Genomic DNA, 16,169 nt, shown 5'->3' with positions numbered 1-16,169 from the left:
GTTTGAGAGATACATAGATACCTCCTTTTTGTGTATAATTATGTTTATGTAATCAGAAACATATGGTTCAAAGCACTGCGTTACCAAAAAGCTGCATGACATCAAATCAAATGTAGAAATCACATTTTTGTCACACAGTCAGACATGACAAGAGACATAACACTGTAAACAATACTGAATATTGCTTTGTTTTTACTTATAAAATACTGTACTTTTTATACTGAACGGGGGTGTTTAGAACGCCATAAATACATTTTTTTGCACCGTTAATAAACATAGCAGCAAATGAAACCTCTAACATAAACAAAGGCACATGTCCTTTTTTTTGTTTCGTTTTTAAATGTGTTTTTTTTATTGTTTGTATTTGATAAGGTCATAATGTAATGTCATTTATTGTTATATTATGTCATGTTATATTGTTTTGTTTTATGTTATTTCTGCCCCTAACAGAACAGTTATACGCAATTAGTTCATTGTAATCACATTATGTTCCAGAAGGTCGATGGACAGAGCACTTAACACTCACGGCGTGTGTGTGTGCGCGCGTGCGCGCGTGTGTGTGTGTGTGTGTGTGTGTATGTTTGTGTGTGTGTGTATGTTTGTGTGTGTGTGTGTGGACATAGAGTTAGATACTGCCCTCTGCTGTGGAATGATGATGATGATGACGACGATGATGAACTTTCTGGCTCCGTGATGTGGGATGAACGTCAGATCACCTCTGTTTTATTTTTAGCCACTGTTTAGCCGTTGTGTCATTAAAGTAAACTGACTGTGAAACAAGAAAAGAAACGTATATATTAAGTATATGTTTGAGATTTATACTTGGCGGTACTAAACCCTGCCAATACATCCCACTCCGGTGCTAAAATATGTATATGTATAAAAAAATAAATAAATTCAAATATATGTGAGGGTTTGGTTGTCTTAAGTAAAAAGCATTTTTGTATTTTCTGGTCCTAGAAAGCGGTGCCTTGTGTCTTCCCGGGCAGAATACGTTTTCCCTGCGCTTAAATTACACGGCAGACACTGCTACACCTCGACAAGACGCAAAGTCTGATCTATCTTTAGTGCGGCCCACAGGAGAGTTGTTATCTAACTCGATGCACTCCTCGCCGCTTCCTTTAGAAAATAAGGCTGCATAAATGTACTAATGCTAATATTGAGTCAGTTGCATGCGATGTGAAAAGACCTTTAACTGTCAAGTCATGTATTTCGCATAAAAAAAAAAAAAGAAAAATCAATTATAGCAGCCCGGCCAAGTACAATATCCCCTCTTCCGACTTCTCATATAGTAATGACAAAATAATTCACCTTGAAATTGACGAAATTGAAAGTCTGATGTCGATTCATGTATTTTGACCCTTTAAATACACATCACACCGAGCAGCTGACTTTTCACCTTCTCAACAATAAGCCAAAGAAGCACTCACGCTGCCGCGAGGTGAGCACAACTCAGTGTTTCTGCTTTTCACCTGTTCCACCAGCAGCTGCTACACTCCTCCCTCCCTCCCTCCCTCCCTTCCTTCCACACCCCCAATCGTGTTCCACGTCTATTTCTAGCACAAAGCACTCGCCATACATTGGGGACAATTGAATCAAACTTAAATAATGCAGTTCTGTACTTCTGTGCCGGGGTTTTCTTGTGAACTACTTGGTTTCGGGTTGGCGAAGAGGTAAGTTTCGGGAGCTGGCTTGGTGAATATTTTCAAGTTCTCGGATGTCAGCGCTTGAGTTGAATGAATGATTAAATGGATGAATAAGTAAATATAGATAAATAAATAAATATTGTATAAATAAATATCATCCTTTGAAAAGTTCACAGGAATAGTACTTCACTCCTCCAACCTCCGTTCCAGTAAAATGTTCTACATAAGCCCCGTGCTATTCAAGAGGTTTGACGTGTATTGTCCGTAGCCTTAGCCAAATGGTGGTTTGGGGAAGTGAGTCATGGAGGTGTATCCCCAGCCCTGAACCCCCAGTTGCTTCTTTCAGTCCGGGACAGCAGCTGCATGGGCTCGGGCTCGGGCTCTGATTTGGCCTAGACAGATTCCATCACTGCTGAAGCAGGCAGGGAACGGGGGACAGCAGAGGTAGCTATATTTAGCGAGTGGCAGGATTAAATTGCAGGGTCTTCAGGCCGGAACCCTTTTCAGCACTCTGCCTTTTCCAGCCAGGACGGACTGCCAAGAGGACCTGCCGCCGCCATCTCCCTTCCTCTGTCCACAATCCCCCTTGTTCGCCTCGTCCCCTCCTGACACACAATGGACCCCAACGCCATCAAGGAGGAGCTGCGCCTGTTCCAGAGCACCCTGCTCCAGGATGGCCTGAAGGAACTGCTAAACGAGAACAAGTTTGTGGACTGCACCCTGAAAGTGGGCGACCGCAGTTTCCCCTGCCACCGGCTGATCATGGCCGCCTGCAGCCCCTACTTCAGGGAAATCTTCTTTGGGGAGGACGGAAAGGAGGTGGCGAACACCAAGGAGGTGGTCCTGGAGGATGTCAACCCTTCCATTTTGGACATGGTCATCCAGTACCTGTACTCGGCCGAGATAGACCTCAACGACGATAATGTTCAGGACATATTTGCAGTGGCCAACCGTTTCCAGATCCCCTCTGTATTTACAGTGTGTGTGAACTACCTTCAGAAGAAGCTGTCCCTGACCAACTGCCTGGCCATCTTCAGGATGGGTCTGGTGCTCAACTGCCCCAGGCTGGCCGTGGCAGCCCGCAACTACATTGCCGATCGATTTGAGCTTCTCTACAAGGAGGAGGAGTTCCTCCAAATTGCGGCTCACGAGCTGTTCGCCATCGTCGGCGGCGACTCGCTGAACGTGGAGAGGGAAGAGCTGGTGTTTGAGGCTGTCATGGCCTGGGTCCGCCACGATAAGGACAACCGCCTCAAGATCCTGGGAGACGCCTTCAACTGCATCCGCTTCCGTCTCCTGCCGGAGAAGTACTTCCACGACAAGGTGGAGACCGACGAAATCATCAAGGCTGACCCCAAGCTTCAGAAGATGATCCAGGTCGTCAGCGACGCCTACAAGGGAAAGCTTCCGGAGAAGCCCAAGAAGGTGGAAGGCGAGGCGGGAGCAGATAAGGAAGGGGGCGAAGATGAGGACAGCCCGGTCCCCAGTTTCCTGAATGACAAACGCCGATTGGGCATGCACACACGCGACCTCATCCTGATGATCAATGACACGGCGGCAGTGGCCTACGACGTCAGCGAGAACGAGTGCTTCCTGGCGGCCATGTCGGAGCAGGTCCCCCGCAATCACGTCAGCATGGTGTCCGAGAGGAACCAGCTGTACATCATCGGAGGACTGTTTGTGGATGAAGAAAACAAGGCCCTGCCACTGCAGTGCTATTTGTACACGGTAAGCAAATTATAATGGTTGAGATACAGCGTCCATGTTTTTTTCTGTTCTTATTCATTTGAGCCCAGGACTCCTTGAATATGATTATAGTTAGTAATGTCAAAACGCTGCTTAAGAACAATTAAACAACTTTGCTGTAATTATATAAAAGATAGCATAATATAAATGGAATAGAAAATAACCCGATTGCTCAAAATTAGTTGCTAGGGAAAAGAAAAACAAATGCAGGATGTAAGTGAAATAAACCAGACAATTTTCTTAGTTCATTATTTGACTTGCTGATGACTTCTAGCTCAAACTCTTCAGTCTAAAAGGAAGGTTGTTTTAATGCAGATAATTCCTTGTACAAAAAAATTGCATTGGTACAAATGTACCCCTTCTAATTATCCATATTATTGTCATATTAGACCGGTAGATTGGTTCATCTCACATTGTTAAATATTGTTTAAAGAATGATGTGGTACGAGAGACAGAGGCATCCAACCCTGCATATGACTGTGGTATTAACGCAACAATATGCAGTAAGAACTAGAAGGAAAGGATTTCTCTTTATATCGATTTCTGCTCCAAATCTTCTTTTGTAGTTGGATACCTTGGCGTCTGACTGGGTGGCGCTGCCCCCCATGCCGTCCCCCAGATGCCTCTTCAACATCGGGGAGAGCAACAACCTGCTTTTCGTCGTCGCTGGGAAAGACCTCCAGACCAATGAGTCGCTGGACAGCGTCATGTGCTATGACGTCGAGTGAGTCCTTTCAGTCTTTCTTTCTTTTACTTCCTGCCTTCCCTTTTGCTTTTTTTTTTCGTCTTGCCATGCAGGCGATAATTAAAAAGACACTTAGCTCTCGCTTCCTTGAAACATCGAATGTGTGACATTGACTGATTAGCCTCAGTATACCTCACTTCTCACTATAGTAGATGTCACTTAATGTTTGTTTTTTTCTCAGTCACTCCTGTTGGAACTGTACTCTTTGTTTTGGATTTGACTGATTTTCACATTTGGGACTTGTGGTGTAGAGGTGGTGTGGTTTAAGCAGCCACACCTGTCTTGGGTCTAGGTAATTGGGGCCGGGATGAGAGGTGGCTGTACGCCTGTTACTCGTCAGAGCAATCAACGAGCAACAGGTAAACCACTCATCCTCACGCACACCTGAGGAGAGCCCCTGTCATGACATGTGTCCATCTCTCCCGGCTTGTTACATCTCGCCCACTCTCTGCAATAAACCGGTGTGTTTGCATCCCTTTGTGGCTGCATCTCTGCCTGTGTCTCTGTGTCGGAGTTGCCCTGAAAATGCAACTCAGGTGGCGTGTGGGAGGAAGAACCGCCACGGGGATATTTGAAGATAATTCACATTTTCAAACTTGTGGAATATTTACTTGCAAGTCATTTAAATCTTCTGGCTTTTAAGAACGCGTGGCCTGGGCAGACGCAAACCATTTAGTTTGAAATAAAGAGACATTTTCAACAAACACTACCAATGGACAGTATAATACAGGTGGAGAAACAGAGAACGGAGAAGTATATTGCTATGTTCACTGTTCACTGTATCTCTGACCACTCAAGGCCGTGTAGGACACGTAGCCATCTAGGAAGTCCTTCAAAAGGTAGGAGGTCCTACCTTTTGCTTGAGAGTTTTGGAGGAGGGCTTTATTTGCCTATTTGAGAGCATAGGGATGTCCTTGAATGTGCAAATAGACTGAACTGAACTGATTTTGGATATTTTCCCTTTTCCCAGGAGGATGAAGTGGAGTGAGACCAAAAAACTTCCCCTGAAGATCCACGGCCATGCTGTGGTCTCCCACAAAGGGCTGGTCTACTGCATTGGTGGGAAGACGGACGACAAGTGAGTGAAGGAATAAACAAATAAGCGCCTGTGTGTGTGATGGAGGTTGGACGTGGGTGACCACCTGCTGTGAGTCGCAGCTGTTTGGGTCCACTCCTCTACCAAGCTGACCTCTGACCCGTTGATATCATAACTCTTCCAGCAGTTACTGTCTAGTAGACCGACCTCTTAGCTTCGAAATTGAGATTTAATTCAAGAGTCCCCCCCACCCCCCAATGCATTATTTTGCATCAGCGGTCAATGTTTCCTTCATCCAACTTGTGACGAATATGGGAATGAATGTAATATTTTTGTCTTATAAGACAAACAGTATAGGAGAAATAGGCTGATAATATTAGACAAGTAATAATAGTTTTTAATTGCTCAACTGAGCTCTTCGGTTGCCATGTTTGTTATCTTGAAGTTGTCATAAGTTTTGGAAAATTGTCGAGTGGGTTTGGACTTGGCACAAAACCTGATAAAATAATTGAATGCCATGGCCACCAAATAAACAACAATGACCTAGCAACAACTAAAGATACCAGTCTTGTATCCGCCATTGTCTGAACCACTCTAAGTTGTTCTGTTTTATCTCCAAAACCAAATGAGAGCAGGGCAGTGATGCAAATGCAAAATGCACTTTTTGTTCCCAGGAAGTGCAACTGTACATACACTTCTCTCGTGGTATTTTCCATTTAAAGATTGTTCATCAACTTTGCCAAAATTAGTTAACTTTAAAACCATGGAAAATGACATTATAGATTAGGTTAGGGGTTGTATTTATGTTGTATTTTAGACTAGTTGAAGTTCAAAGCCACCTATTGTCTCTAATCCCAAAATCTGGCTTTTAAACCAGTGGTTCTCAACTGGTCTAGTCTCAGGATTTTCACAACCCAAACATAATTTAGGATCTGAAACGTTCAAAATTTAGTAAAAAAAAATGAAGAGTGCAATTACCCACAATGCTTTTATGCACAGTTAGCTCGGATGCGGAACGGCTGAGTGGTAGGAAATGACAATACGATAAGATTGGCTTTGATTTCATTTGAGCTGGCGAACAACAACAACTCTCTGATGGTGCGGGACTTTTGTGACGTAAGCCGGAAATGACATTTCAAAATAAATAAAAAAAATTGTGAAAAAAAACCCCCCTCACTTTGATTACATTTGAGAGGCTGACAACGACTGTGTGGTGTTGTGGGACAGTCTCCTGCCCGGACGGTGTTTCAAAACAGCAGCGCAGCACTGAAAATTCGCTACATTTCAAAAAAATATTTATATCAGTTTTTGAAGAAGTGGACATAAACAACCCACAACCTACAAGAAATGGACCCGTGACCCAGTTTTGGGCCGAGACCCACAAGCTGAGAACCACCGCTTCAAACGTTTTAATTTTACCTCAGCTTTCAAAATGAAAAGCGCTGTTTCTCTGAAAATTTGGCGCATTTTTTAATAGAAGAGGACACAAACACCCAAAAATAAACCCAGTTTTGGACCGAGACCCACCAGTTGAGAACCACCGAATCTTTCATTCGACATTGAATAAACCCTACGTTTTTCCGCTCCCCCTCTGTTCCACAGCAAAGCCCTCAACAAGATGTTCGTGTACAACCACAAGCAGGCGGAGTGGAGGGAGCTGGCGGCCATGAAGATGGCCCGCGCCATGTTCGGCGCCGTCGTCCACAAGGGGAAGATGATCGTGGCCGGGGGAGTCAACGAGGACGGACTCACTGCCACCTGCGAAACCTACGACTTCGGAACAAGCAAGTATGAAGTTGGCAACTCTCAACTTTTTCAATAACGTTTTTGGTAGAGGATTGGATCTTCTAAGATGTTTGGGAAGGGCTTAGTTTTCCCGGGGTAAAAGTACGCAATAAATAACCAATTTGACAGTACTGCAATGTTAAACGTGCGTTGTTTTTTTATTTTTTCACCGCTTTCAAAATAACACGTGTGGTAACTATTTGCCTAAAAATTGGCTAAACAAAGGTTGGAATGTCTCACAATCAAGGCAAACACATTTTCTTATTTGTTGTTCTCAACAAACTCATAAGAACAGGTCAGAACAGAAACAAAACGGCAACAGTGCGTTCAGACACTGGAGAAGAGGGATTTTTATCACTATTAAAACATACAGTTTAAGAACAGACAAAAATCCTCATTTAAAGAAGGCGATACAGTTTCTGGCCATCTTGACGGCTGCGTTTGCTATTTCCCAACCCGGCCCTCATTCAAATGTTGATTTCCATCGTCTATAACTGTTCATAGGAACGACCTCTCCGAAACGCTTTGACTGCTGGGAAACTTGCTGCTCTACCGCAGCTTCTCTCTGGGATTCAGTGCAGTCCAAAGTCTTAAAAGAAATGTTCAATCTCCATTTTTCAAAAGCGGGAAGCTCACGGCATTGTTAGACACTCTTTGAATGTTAAACGGTTGCAAACCCGTGCACCTTATCAGGTTTTTCAGGTTTTTCAGTTTCTTTGACTGTTTTATTCCTGCAAATAGGCTGTTTACTACGCAAACGTAATAGACCAGAAAAAGGAAGTTGCAATGTTGCACTCGGGATGTACAGAGGGGATTCCATTTTTTTGACTTGCTATTAAATTAAAAACATGCGTACAAAAACACTCACAAATGTGTGACTGTCATTTTGGGCAAAGGAAAAGCAACTCTCTGATAAGCGAAGCTTTAAACGTGAATGTGCGGTCACCGTAACAGCCAACCAGTCAACAGTCAACCAGATGTGAATAAAACACACCGGCCCTTAACTCGGGGATTAGAAGAGAGAATTTCAGAGCGGGGATGTGAGCAAGGTGTGTTTGGGGGGATGCAGAAACCGCGATGTGCCTTCAGACTTCAGTGCTCCTCACACGGTCACGTTGTTGTCGTTGTTGTCGTTGTTGTCGTTGTTGCTGTTGTTGTCGTCGTCGACGTCCGCCCCCCTGGAAGATGGGAGTCCTTCACAGAGTTCCCTCAGGAGAGGAGCTCGGTGAACCTGGTGAGCAACGGGGGCTCGCTGTACGCCGTGGGGGGCTTCGCCATCGTCCAGATGGAGAACAAGGAGGTGGCCCCCTCCGAGGTCACCGACGTCTGGCAGTAAGTCTCCGCGCTGCTCTGCGCCAAAGCAGTGCCTGCGTACGGAGGAAACCGCGAGGCGTGTTCCCTCGGCGAGTAGCGAGTTGTTTTTCAACTGCCGAAAGAGGAAAATAGTACTTCGAGTCTAAACCCAAGGGTTCTCCGGAAAAAATGTATCTGAAAGTATACTTAAGTGTGTTATTTTACAGTATACTTAAGTGTGTCCTCTGAAGGTATACTACTTGTATTTAGTCTACTTTTTATGCAATTACTATGCTAAAGTTGTTATCAATTGAATTCTTAGGTTGTACTTCGTGTTATATGAGTTGTATTTAAGATGTGCTTAAGTATATATAAAACAATATATTGTCCCTGTCATTTTGGTTACTTTTGAATGAGTCTGCAAGTATGCAAAAGCACAGATAAAGAGAGGTCAATATTTCAATATGATTTTATTAAGTGTACTTGCAAAATATTAATGATTAATTTACAGGTGTACTTTAAATGACAACATGAAAGTTAATAAGAGTAGTCACACAAAAAAGAAATATCATTTGAACACACTTTTCATACTAGAAATGTATGTATGTATGTATGTATGTGACAAATAACCTCTTGAATCTTCAATCTTGAATGAACTGTTTCCTTTGCGAAATGACGCCTGTATTTTGGTACAATTTCGAGTTTTTCTGGTTTCTTGTTTCCCTTTTCCCCAATCTCCCCCTTCTCTTCCTCGCCCCTCTGCTGTCCCTCGCTCAGGTTCGAGGAGGACAAGAAGCAGTGGGGCGGGATGCTGAGGGAGATGCGCTACGCCGCCGGGGCGTCCTGCGTGTCCATGCGTCTCAATGCGGCCCGGATGCCCAAACTGTAGAGCCCCCCCGCTCCAATACAACATCCCTCCGTCCCCCCCCTATCCCCCCATCCCCAACACACGCACACGCACACACACATGCACACACACACACACACACACAGGTGTCCTCTTGGCATTTAAACGTCTTGGACTCAAGTTGCTGTGCATCAAATCAGATATTTCATTCTCTACATTTCATTCTCTCTCTCTCTCTCTCTCCCTCTCTCTCTCTGTGAGCTCCAGATGATTTTAAGGAACTATTACACGCGCACGCACCCACGCACGCACGCACACACACACACACACACACGGAAGCAAAAGCTCAACTAGATGGATCTATTAAGCTACTACTACTAGCGTTGTTTCTAGCGCTTCCTTTTGTAAAATAAACATTCGTAAACTTCTTATCCTGGTGTTTGTTTTGATCATATGGATATTTTGGATATTGAAACCAACCATTATTACACGCTATAACCACACGGATGTCTGGTTGTGGTTTCCCCGGTAGTTTTGGTCGACTAGAGACGCTCAACAGGGAAGTTTAAATCAAACAAGGGGAATCACCACCGGAATGCAGTGTCACAGACAAGGTTTTAATGTGGCTTAGAACACAGCAATACAGTATGACTGGAAAAAGCCTGCGACATAAAATGTCAAAATTTTATCTTGGACGTCTGATAAGCGAAGGACCACAATGGCAAAATAGAGGCCGTTGTTACCAAAGCAAAGGGATAATAATCATTAAGGGGGTATCTTTGTATGATTTCCCAGATGTGTGTATGATTTGGCAGATGGCCACGTGCGATTCACTGAAGGCCGTTTGTCAGCTCAGTGGCCAACATCAGGGATGTTTACCTGTACATTGGTATATTACACTCAAGTCATTAGCGCTCTGTTATCAGCGTGGAGTTTTCCTTGACCTGTTGACCGTGGGAGTAGATGGAATCCCAAGGACGATACCCCACGGAAAATCCCTTCCCGGAAACCCTCTTATAAAGGCTTTCATACAGGACTCGCAGAGGTAGAGGTCCTTCTTCTTGCCGGCGGAGGAGTCACCTCTGCCTCCCGTTCTGCATTCCTCTTTTGTTTGGTTTTTTTTTGCTTATTTTCTTCGCTGGACTTTGCTCGGCAAAGCGCTGCCTCGCGCACACGAGCGCGGGAGGGTTGTGCTAAGCCGAGAGATGCAGGGATAACCCCTCCACCCACTCACATCCACCGGTGCGTCGGCGGTGTTGGGGACGAGGAAGGTAGTGGGGAGAGCAGAGTAGCGGACTGTGGGAGGAGGGATGTGTCACTAAAGTCCGGGGCTACAGGCTGACCAGAAGACAATTACTTTCCGTGAGTATCTTTCTATTTATCTATGTATCCATACAGCTGAATATGACACTTATAATGAGCTTTTAGAATTACTGGTGGTTGTGTTTTCTTTCCGGGATTGACGGTTAGCGTGACACCTTATTAAATCCGTCCGTACCTGCGTTGTTATGCAGATGACACCTTGCCAGTCCCTTCACATCCATAATGAAGGAAGCCTGTTCGGGAAGCAGAACGTCAACCCAGAAAGAAAAGTGTCTCACAGATTGTGACACGTGCTCGGAGGGGGTTTTCCTCTCTTAACAAGGAGGCCCTGGGTGCTCTGGAACCAGTCGTTTCCAACCTGGGATCCTGTTCGTTCAACTATACTTTGATTTTTATTTTCTATTTAATTTATTTATTTTTGTTACAGTTCAACTATTAGTTATAACAAAACCATGTATATGTGTTTTACTCCGTTGTACCTCTTAAAAACCCTGCACTACCATGAAAATGTAACCCATCACTGACTGCCAATTTTCTGCCAAAATTCTTGTGTGTTTTACATAGGGGGTCTCAGATTGAATGAGGGGTCCTGAAGAAAAAATGTTGGGAACCTCTGTCCTTGAAGTCTCTACAGTCTCCAAGACCTTTTGAACATAAGCATAACTCTTAATTTTCCCTCACAGCTTTATAGCCATGGATGGCATCTTGTACTACGGCGACGTGCACAACTGCACCAACTGGGATTGGTTGATGAAACGCTACTACCTCCCCATCACCTACGGCCTCCTCTTTGCTGTGGGCTTGGTGGGTAACCTCACCTCCATTGGCATCTACCTCGCCAAGCTCCGCCCCTGGAAGAGCAGCAGCATCATCATGGTCAACCTGGCCGTGACCGACCTGCTCTACGTGCTCACCCTGCCCTTCCTGGTCTATTACTACACCAACGGGGACACCTGGGCACTCGGCGACTTCATGTGCCGCTTCATTCGCTTTGGCTTCCACTTAAACCTGTATGGGAGCGTCCTCTTCCTGACGTGCCTGGCGGTGTTCCGCTACGTCGTGGTGGTCTGGCCCCTGATGGCGCTGCGGCTCCAGAGGCAGAGCTGGGGTATCGCAGTGTGCGCCGCGGTCTGGGCGTTGGCCGCTGCCGAGATCACGCCCATGTTGACCATGATCAGCATAGAGGAAGCTCACAACAAGACCCTCTGCCTGGACTTTGCCAGCAACAAGCCTACCCATGTGATGTGGTGGTACGGGTGGCTTCTCACGGCACTGGGGTTCCTGCTCCCCCTAGTGGTGGTCACGCTGTGCTACATCGGCATCGGCAGAGAACTTGCAAAGGGGCCGTACACCAGGAGCCCATGCCGGAGCCGGGCGCGGTCGCTGACCGTGCTCATCCTGATGGTGTTTGTTGTGTGTTTCCTACCGTACCACATCCTGCGGGCGCTGTGGGTGGATGCCCAGCAGAGGCCGGAGTTGCCGTGCCTGCTGGAGCGAAGCATCCACGGGGCGTACATCATCTCTAGGCCGCTGGCAGGACTCAACACATTCTTTAACCTGGCTCTGTACACCCTGGCTGGGGACAAGTTTCACCAGGCCTTTCTCCAAATCGTCAGCTACAAGTGGTGGCTGCCCAAGTCCAGGTCGCCATCTGGCCCTCATTAGCAAGGCTGGATGTGGCCAAATGTGACCAAACTACTTTATACTTCACTCTCCTTACTGGTCGCCATCTTTCTCATTTTGATGATTTGTTCCCTCACACGCACTCCATTGGCCACAGTATGGTCAACGTAAGCCTTCTTAAAATCACTTAGAGGGGATATAGGAAATGTTGGAACTTTCAAAACGGTTTACATCCTCTAGATCTGTGGTTCCCAAACTGAGTTTCAGGCCTCCCTTAGGGGGTCACCAGAGATTGACCCGCACCCACACGCTGACAGTGCCAACCCAGGCACGGTCGGCGCGCCTGAGAAGTGTGTTTTTATTTTGGATGTAGGTTATTTTATCTTACTCTTTCCTAATGGAACGAAGCAAGCACCGTGCGTAATGCAGACACTTTCTCCGTCACTCTCTTATCCCCCCCCCCCCCCCCCCCAATAGGTTGCCTAGAGCGGCAAAGTGGCTAGAGCTGGCCCTGCCTCAAGCAATAACCCAACCCCTCCTAAAAAAATAGTTTCATGGTCCATTGAGCACAGAGTGTGGGATTGTGTGTTAACATGTGTGGCTTTGGTGAGGGTATGTATGTACAGGAAGTGTTTTCCTATTTTCCAGCAAGGAACTGATTTAAAAAAAAAAAACCATAGGGCTGTACTCGTGAAATCACTTTGGAGCCACAATTCTACAGCAGCTTAAAGAATTCAGAGTGGTTTTGGCGAGTTTAATTATTTCTCTGAGCCGGCCAGAAATCCTGTATATTCCCCATTCCTAAATCTGACGTGTAGTTTCCAACACAATAGTGACTGTTCTCCCTGAGTGGCATTTCGAGAAAAAATGCTTGGCGAGTAGATGATTAAAGCTGAAAATTAAACATACAGTTTGTTCTTGTCTAACACCAACCTCCCGGAACAAATTCTCTCTGTCAACACAGACGCATCCTCCACAGATAAAGGGGACGGTTACTTCATCTGTCCATTGGTGGAACATTTGCTTTTCCGAATATTACATCCTTAATCCGGGACGCTGTATGTCTTTTCTTCTGCTTCTTCTTTAAACATTTCCTTCCCCGTGGTTGAGTTCATAAATAAGACAGATTATTCAAAGGCCTCCAAAACGTCCCGGTTTTGCAGAAAAACACCATTTGACAGGCGCCGCTCTAAACTGCTTTGACTTTGAGTGCATAAGAGACGCCGGAGATTTCAATAAGTGTTAAACGCGTTTCACACCAAATCCGAAAACCGCATACAACAGTCGGATCAAAAAATTTGAACGCGTCGTGCAGAAATTCCAGGAATTGATGGGTTGGACGTTGGCGGCTTTGGTGTCATTAATGTAGCAAGGAGGCTTTACGAACCCTGTGGCTTTTATTTTTCCTCGCCTTCTTACTCTCGAACGTACCCCTAATTTGTATGAATGTACATTGTGATTTGTTTGTTGGTTTCCAGCCAGTTGTCTCCATCCACAGACCAGAGAGGCACTATTTGAAAGTTGCAATTAAATAGAAATGTAAGAGTGTATCTATAATTATGTACCGCTTCAATGATGACGTACTGCTGTGTGAGTGGCCACTTGTGCCGATACCCTGTCGGTCCTTCATTTCTCTGTCCCTGAACTTGTCCTTCCCTGGCCCTCAACTCAACCAGGGTAGTATCTCCCAAGCTAGTTTAATTTCTGCAACCGTCCATCGCACACGTTTATATTGCTGGTTTATCTGCATTTTAACTGCTTGCCCTTGAGTTTTTTTTAACCTTGTCAATAAAGACTTTTTTTTCTTTGGGGACCGTTGGCCTGTATTGTATGTTCTAAGGTTCTTTCCCTCCGACGATGATTCAAAGGTATTGCGTAGTATTATAGGCAAATTTGTTATGTGTGTTACGCAGTTATGTAGCAGTGTTATGTAGGCCTTCGAACCACATGCTAACACTTTTATATTGATACATAACGGCCGAAAATCGAATTCTAAATGATGGTTTTGCTATTTTGCAACTCAGGCCTTATAAAAATGTTGCTTTAATGTGAGAAACTTAGAACTGTGCTGCAGCTTCAATGCAGTCCAATGTGGACATTTAAGCATTTATAAGGTTAAATGTCCGTTAAAATATAAAATGTTATAAATGCTTGGATCCAACATCCCCTGGGTTGAAAAATAGCAAACATATCCTTTAACTTTTATCCTGTCTCACCATTTCATGGAGACTTTTAACCTAAAAATCTGAATACTGCATCCATCTTTTTTTCTGGTATCCAAGTCCCTGAAAATAAATATACTATTGCCAATGAAATATAATTAAATGAAAAATATTACCAATTTTGTACATGGATATTTGATAAATATTATCTTTAATATCTTTTCATGTTAACAGCCAGTGTTGCCAGACAAATCACCCAGATGTGTTTTGCAACGTTAAGCCAACCCAGTCTCACGTTTTTTTCTTGCACATAGTCCCCAAGATTAATCTATCGAACCGTGTCCTGGAGTACGATTGTCCAACTTTTTTTTTCGCGCTACACAGAACAAAATTGAAACCAATTCATTTGAATGGGGAGATTTTCTTTGGCTTTAGAAAGGGTGGGAAGGCACGGGGGAAGGAGGGGGGCGCAGATACGTACACTCAAAGTAAAACTAACCTGATGAAAGTACGCCACCGTGGGGGTAGGTGGGGGGACCATGGATGTATTCAAATTTAAAATACTGTGGGTTTATACTTTGTTCTGACTAGTACAAACAAAAGCTGGATACTGGTTTTCCTTTGTCTCTGAATGGTTTATTCAATTCAAGGATGGGTGAGAATAGGGACATAGGGTCATACCCTCAGTATGAAGTGCATTCATAGATACAATTTAACTGTATATAAATGTCAGCATTTGCATCCATCAGCCAATACAGTAAACATTTCCATGGTAACAGTGAGCTCCACCAATCAGAGGAGTTGCTCTTACACTTGGGATTATGGGTAGTGCAGTTTCCATGACAAAAACAAAGTTGATATCATATAGATTTGTGGCTTCTACAGGAGCATTATTATATACATTTCATAAGATTATTTATAACAATAATAATAATAATAATGAATTTTAGGTGTTTGGTATAATGTGATAACTGATAAACCAGAGTTACCATGGCGAGTGGCGTAGTCGGGTTCTTGACAGGGAGTACTTGTTCTCGTGTCCGGGTAAAACCTCCCTCAAACCCAACATAAAAAGGTTTGCACTCTCCGACCAAAAGGGTTTACTGGCGGTCGGGTGTCTGTTGTCTATCTATCGACTCTGTCTAACTCTTTCCGGGTCAAATATATTCAACGGAATCGCTGGGTTTTGTGGTGCATGCACAGTTTGGATACACCGATCATATCCGAGTTTAGCTGTTTGCATTCCGCGACAAATGGAATGATTGAAGAGGGATCCAGGTCTGTTAATCGAGTCGTGGTTGCACTGATTTTGAGTTTAACCCGATTAAGATAATCAGGGTAAGATGTTTACATGACGGTCGCAATATCCTGAGTATTGCCTTCACCTGATTGATGATTGTCTTATTCAAGTGCATGTAAACAAAGTGTGTTTCACATTATACATAACACGGTGTGTTCAACACACTGTGTTACCTAAGTGTGCAGAAAGGAAGAATTTGTTTTATTCCATAGATATGGTCAATTGAAATTTGTATGATCAACTAGAAGAGAAATCCTTATGAACAATTTATAACCATGGCCTAATGGTTGCAATATAAAATTTATCTCCCCCCGATGAACAGAGGTGTAACTAGGATGTCATCTTTGGCTGGGCATTTGGATTATTTGGGTGGGCAACAGCAAAAATGTTGCTTTTCCTAAATAGGGTATGTAAACAGTTGCACAGTTACATTTTGAGAGAGTGACTGAGAAAGTCTCCCTGCACTGGGCATTTTTTTGAATACCTACATCTGCAATAAAAACACATTGTTTTTATCTGTTTTGTTTGGAGAAGCTGTTTTCGCATAGCAATCTCCGTGAAGGTTGCCTTTTTGATGAACCCTTTTTTTTTTTTTTTCAGCAAGGATTAAAATACAGGAGATTTACGGGAAAATATTAAAACGGGGATATCGAAAGAGAAGGG

At 44.3% G+C, this 16,169-nt stretch overlaps 2 protein-coding genes across 2 annotated transcripts; both read left to right on the top strand.

The window, feature by feature from the left end:
- Positions 1 to 1,653: 1,653 nt before the first annotated feature.
- On the top strand, positions 1,654 to 9,529 carry LOC307248177 (kelch-like protein 41b). The gene is made up of 8 exons (XM_080024451.1): positions 1,654 to 1,673; positions 1,993 to 2,090; positions 2,171 to 3,374; positions 3,959 to 4,116; positions 5,108 to 5,215; positions 6,776 to 6,961; positions 8,144 to 8,290; positions 9,029 to 9,529. Exons 3-8 carry the CDS (start codon positions 2,262 to 2,264, stop codon positions 9,138 to 9,140), a joined length of 1,824 nt encoding a protein of 607 aa, XP_079880577.1. The 5' UTR covers positions 1,654 to 1,673; positions 1,993 to 2,090; positions 2,171 to 2,261; the 3' UTR covers positions 9,141 to 9,529.
- Positions 9,530 to 9,667: 138 nt separating this feature from the next.
- LOC307248178 (2-oxoglutarate receptor 1) lies at positions 9,668 to 13,806 on the top strand. The gene is made up of 2 exons (XM_080024452.1): positions 9,668 to 10,460; positions 11,105 to 13,806. The coding sequence occupies exon 2, from the start codon at positions 11,115 to 11,117 to the stop codon at positions 12,084 to 12,086; it is 972 nt and encodes a 323-aa protein (XP_079880578.1). The 5' UTR covers positions 9,668 to 10,460; positions 11,105 to 11,114; the 3' UTR covers positions 12,087 to 13,806.
- The last annotated feature ends 2,363 nt before the right edge of the window (positions 13,807 to 16,169 follow it).

Source organism: Zeus faber (assembly GCF_960531495.2).
Source record: "Zeus faber genome assembly, chromosome: 2".
NCBI classification, from domain to species: Eukaryota; Metazoa; Chordata; class Actinopteri; order Zeiformes; family Zeidae; genus Zeus; species Zeus faber.
Note: the sequence above shows the minus strand (reverse complement) of the source record. Positions and strands in the feature narration are given on the sequence as shown.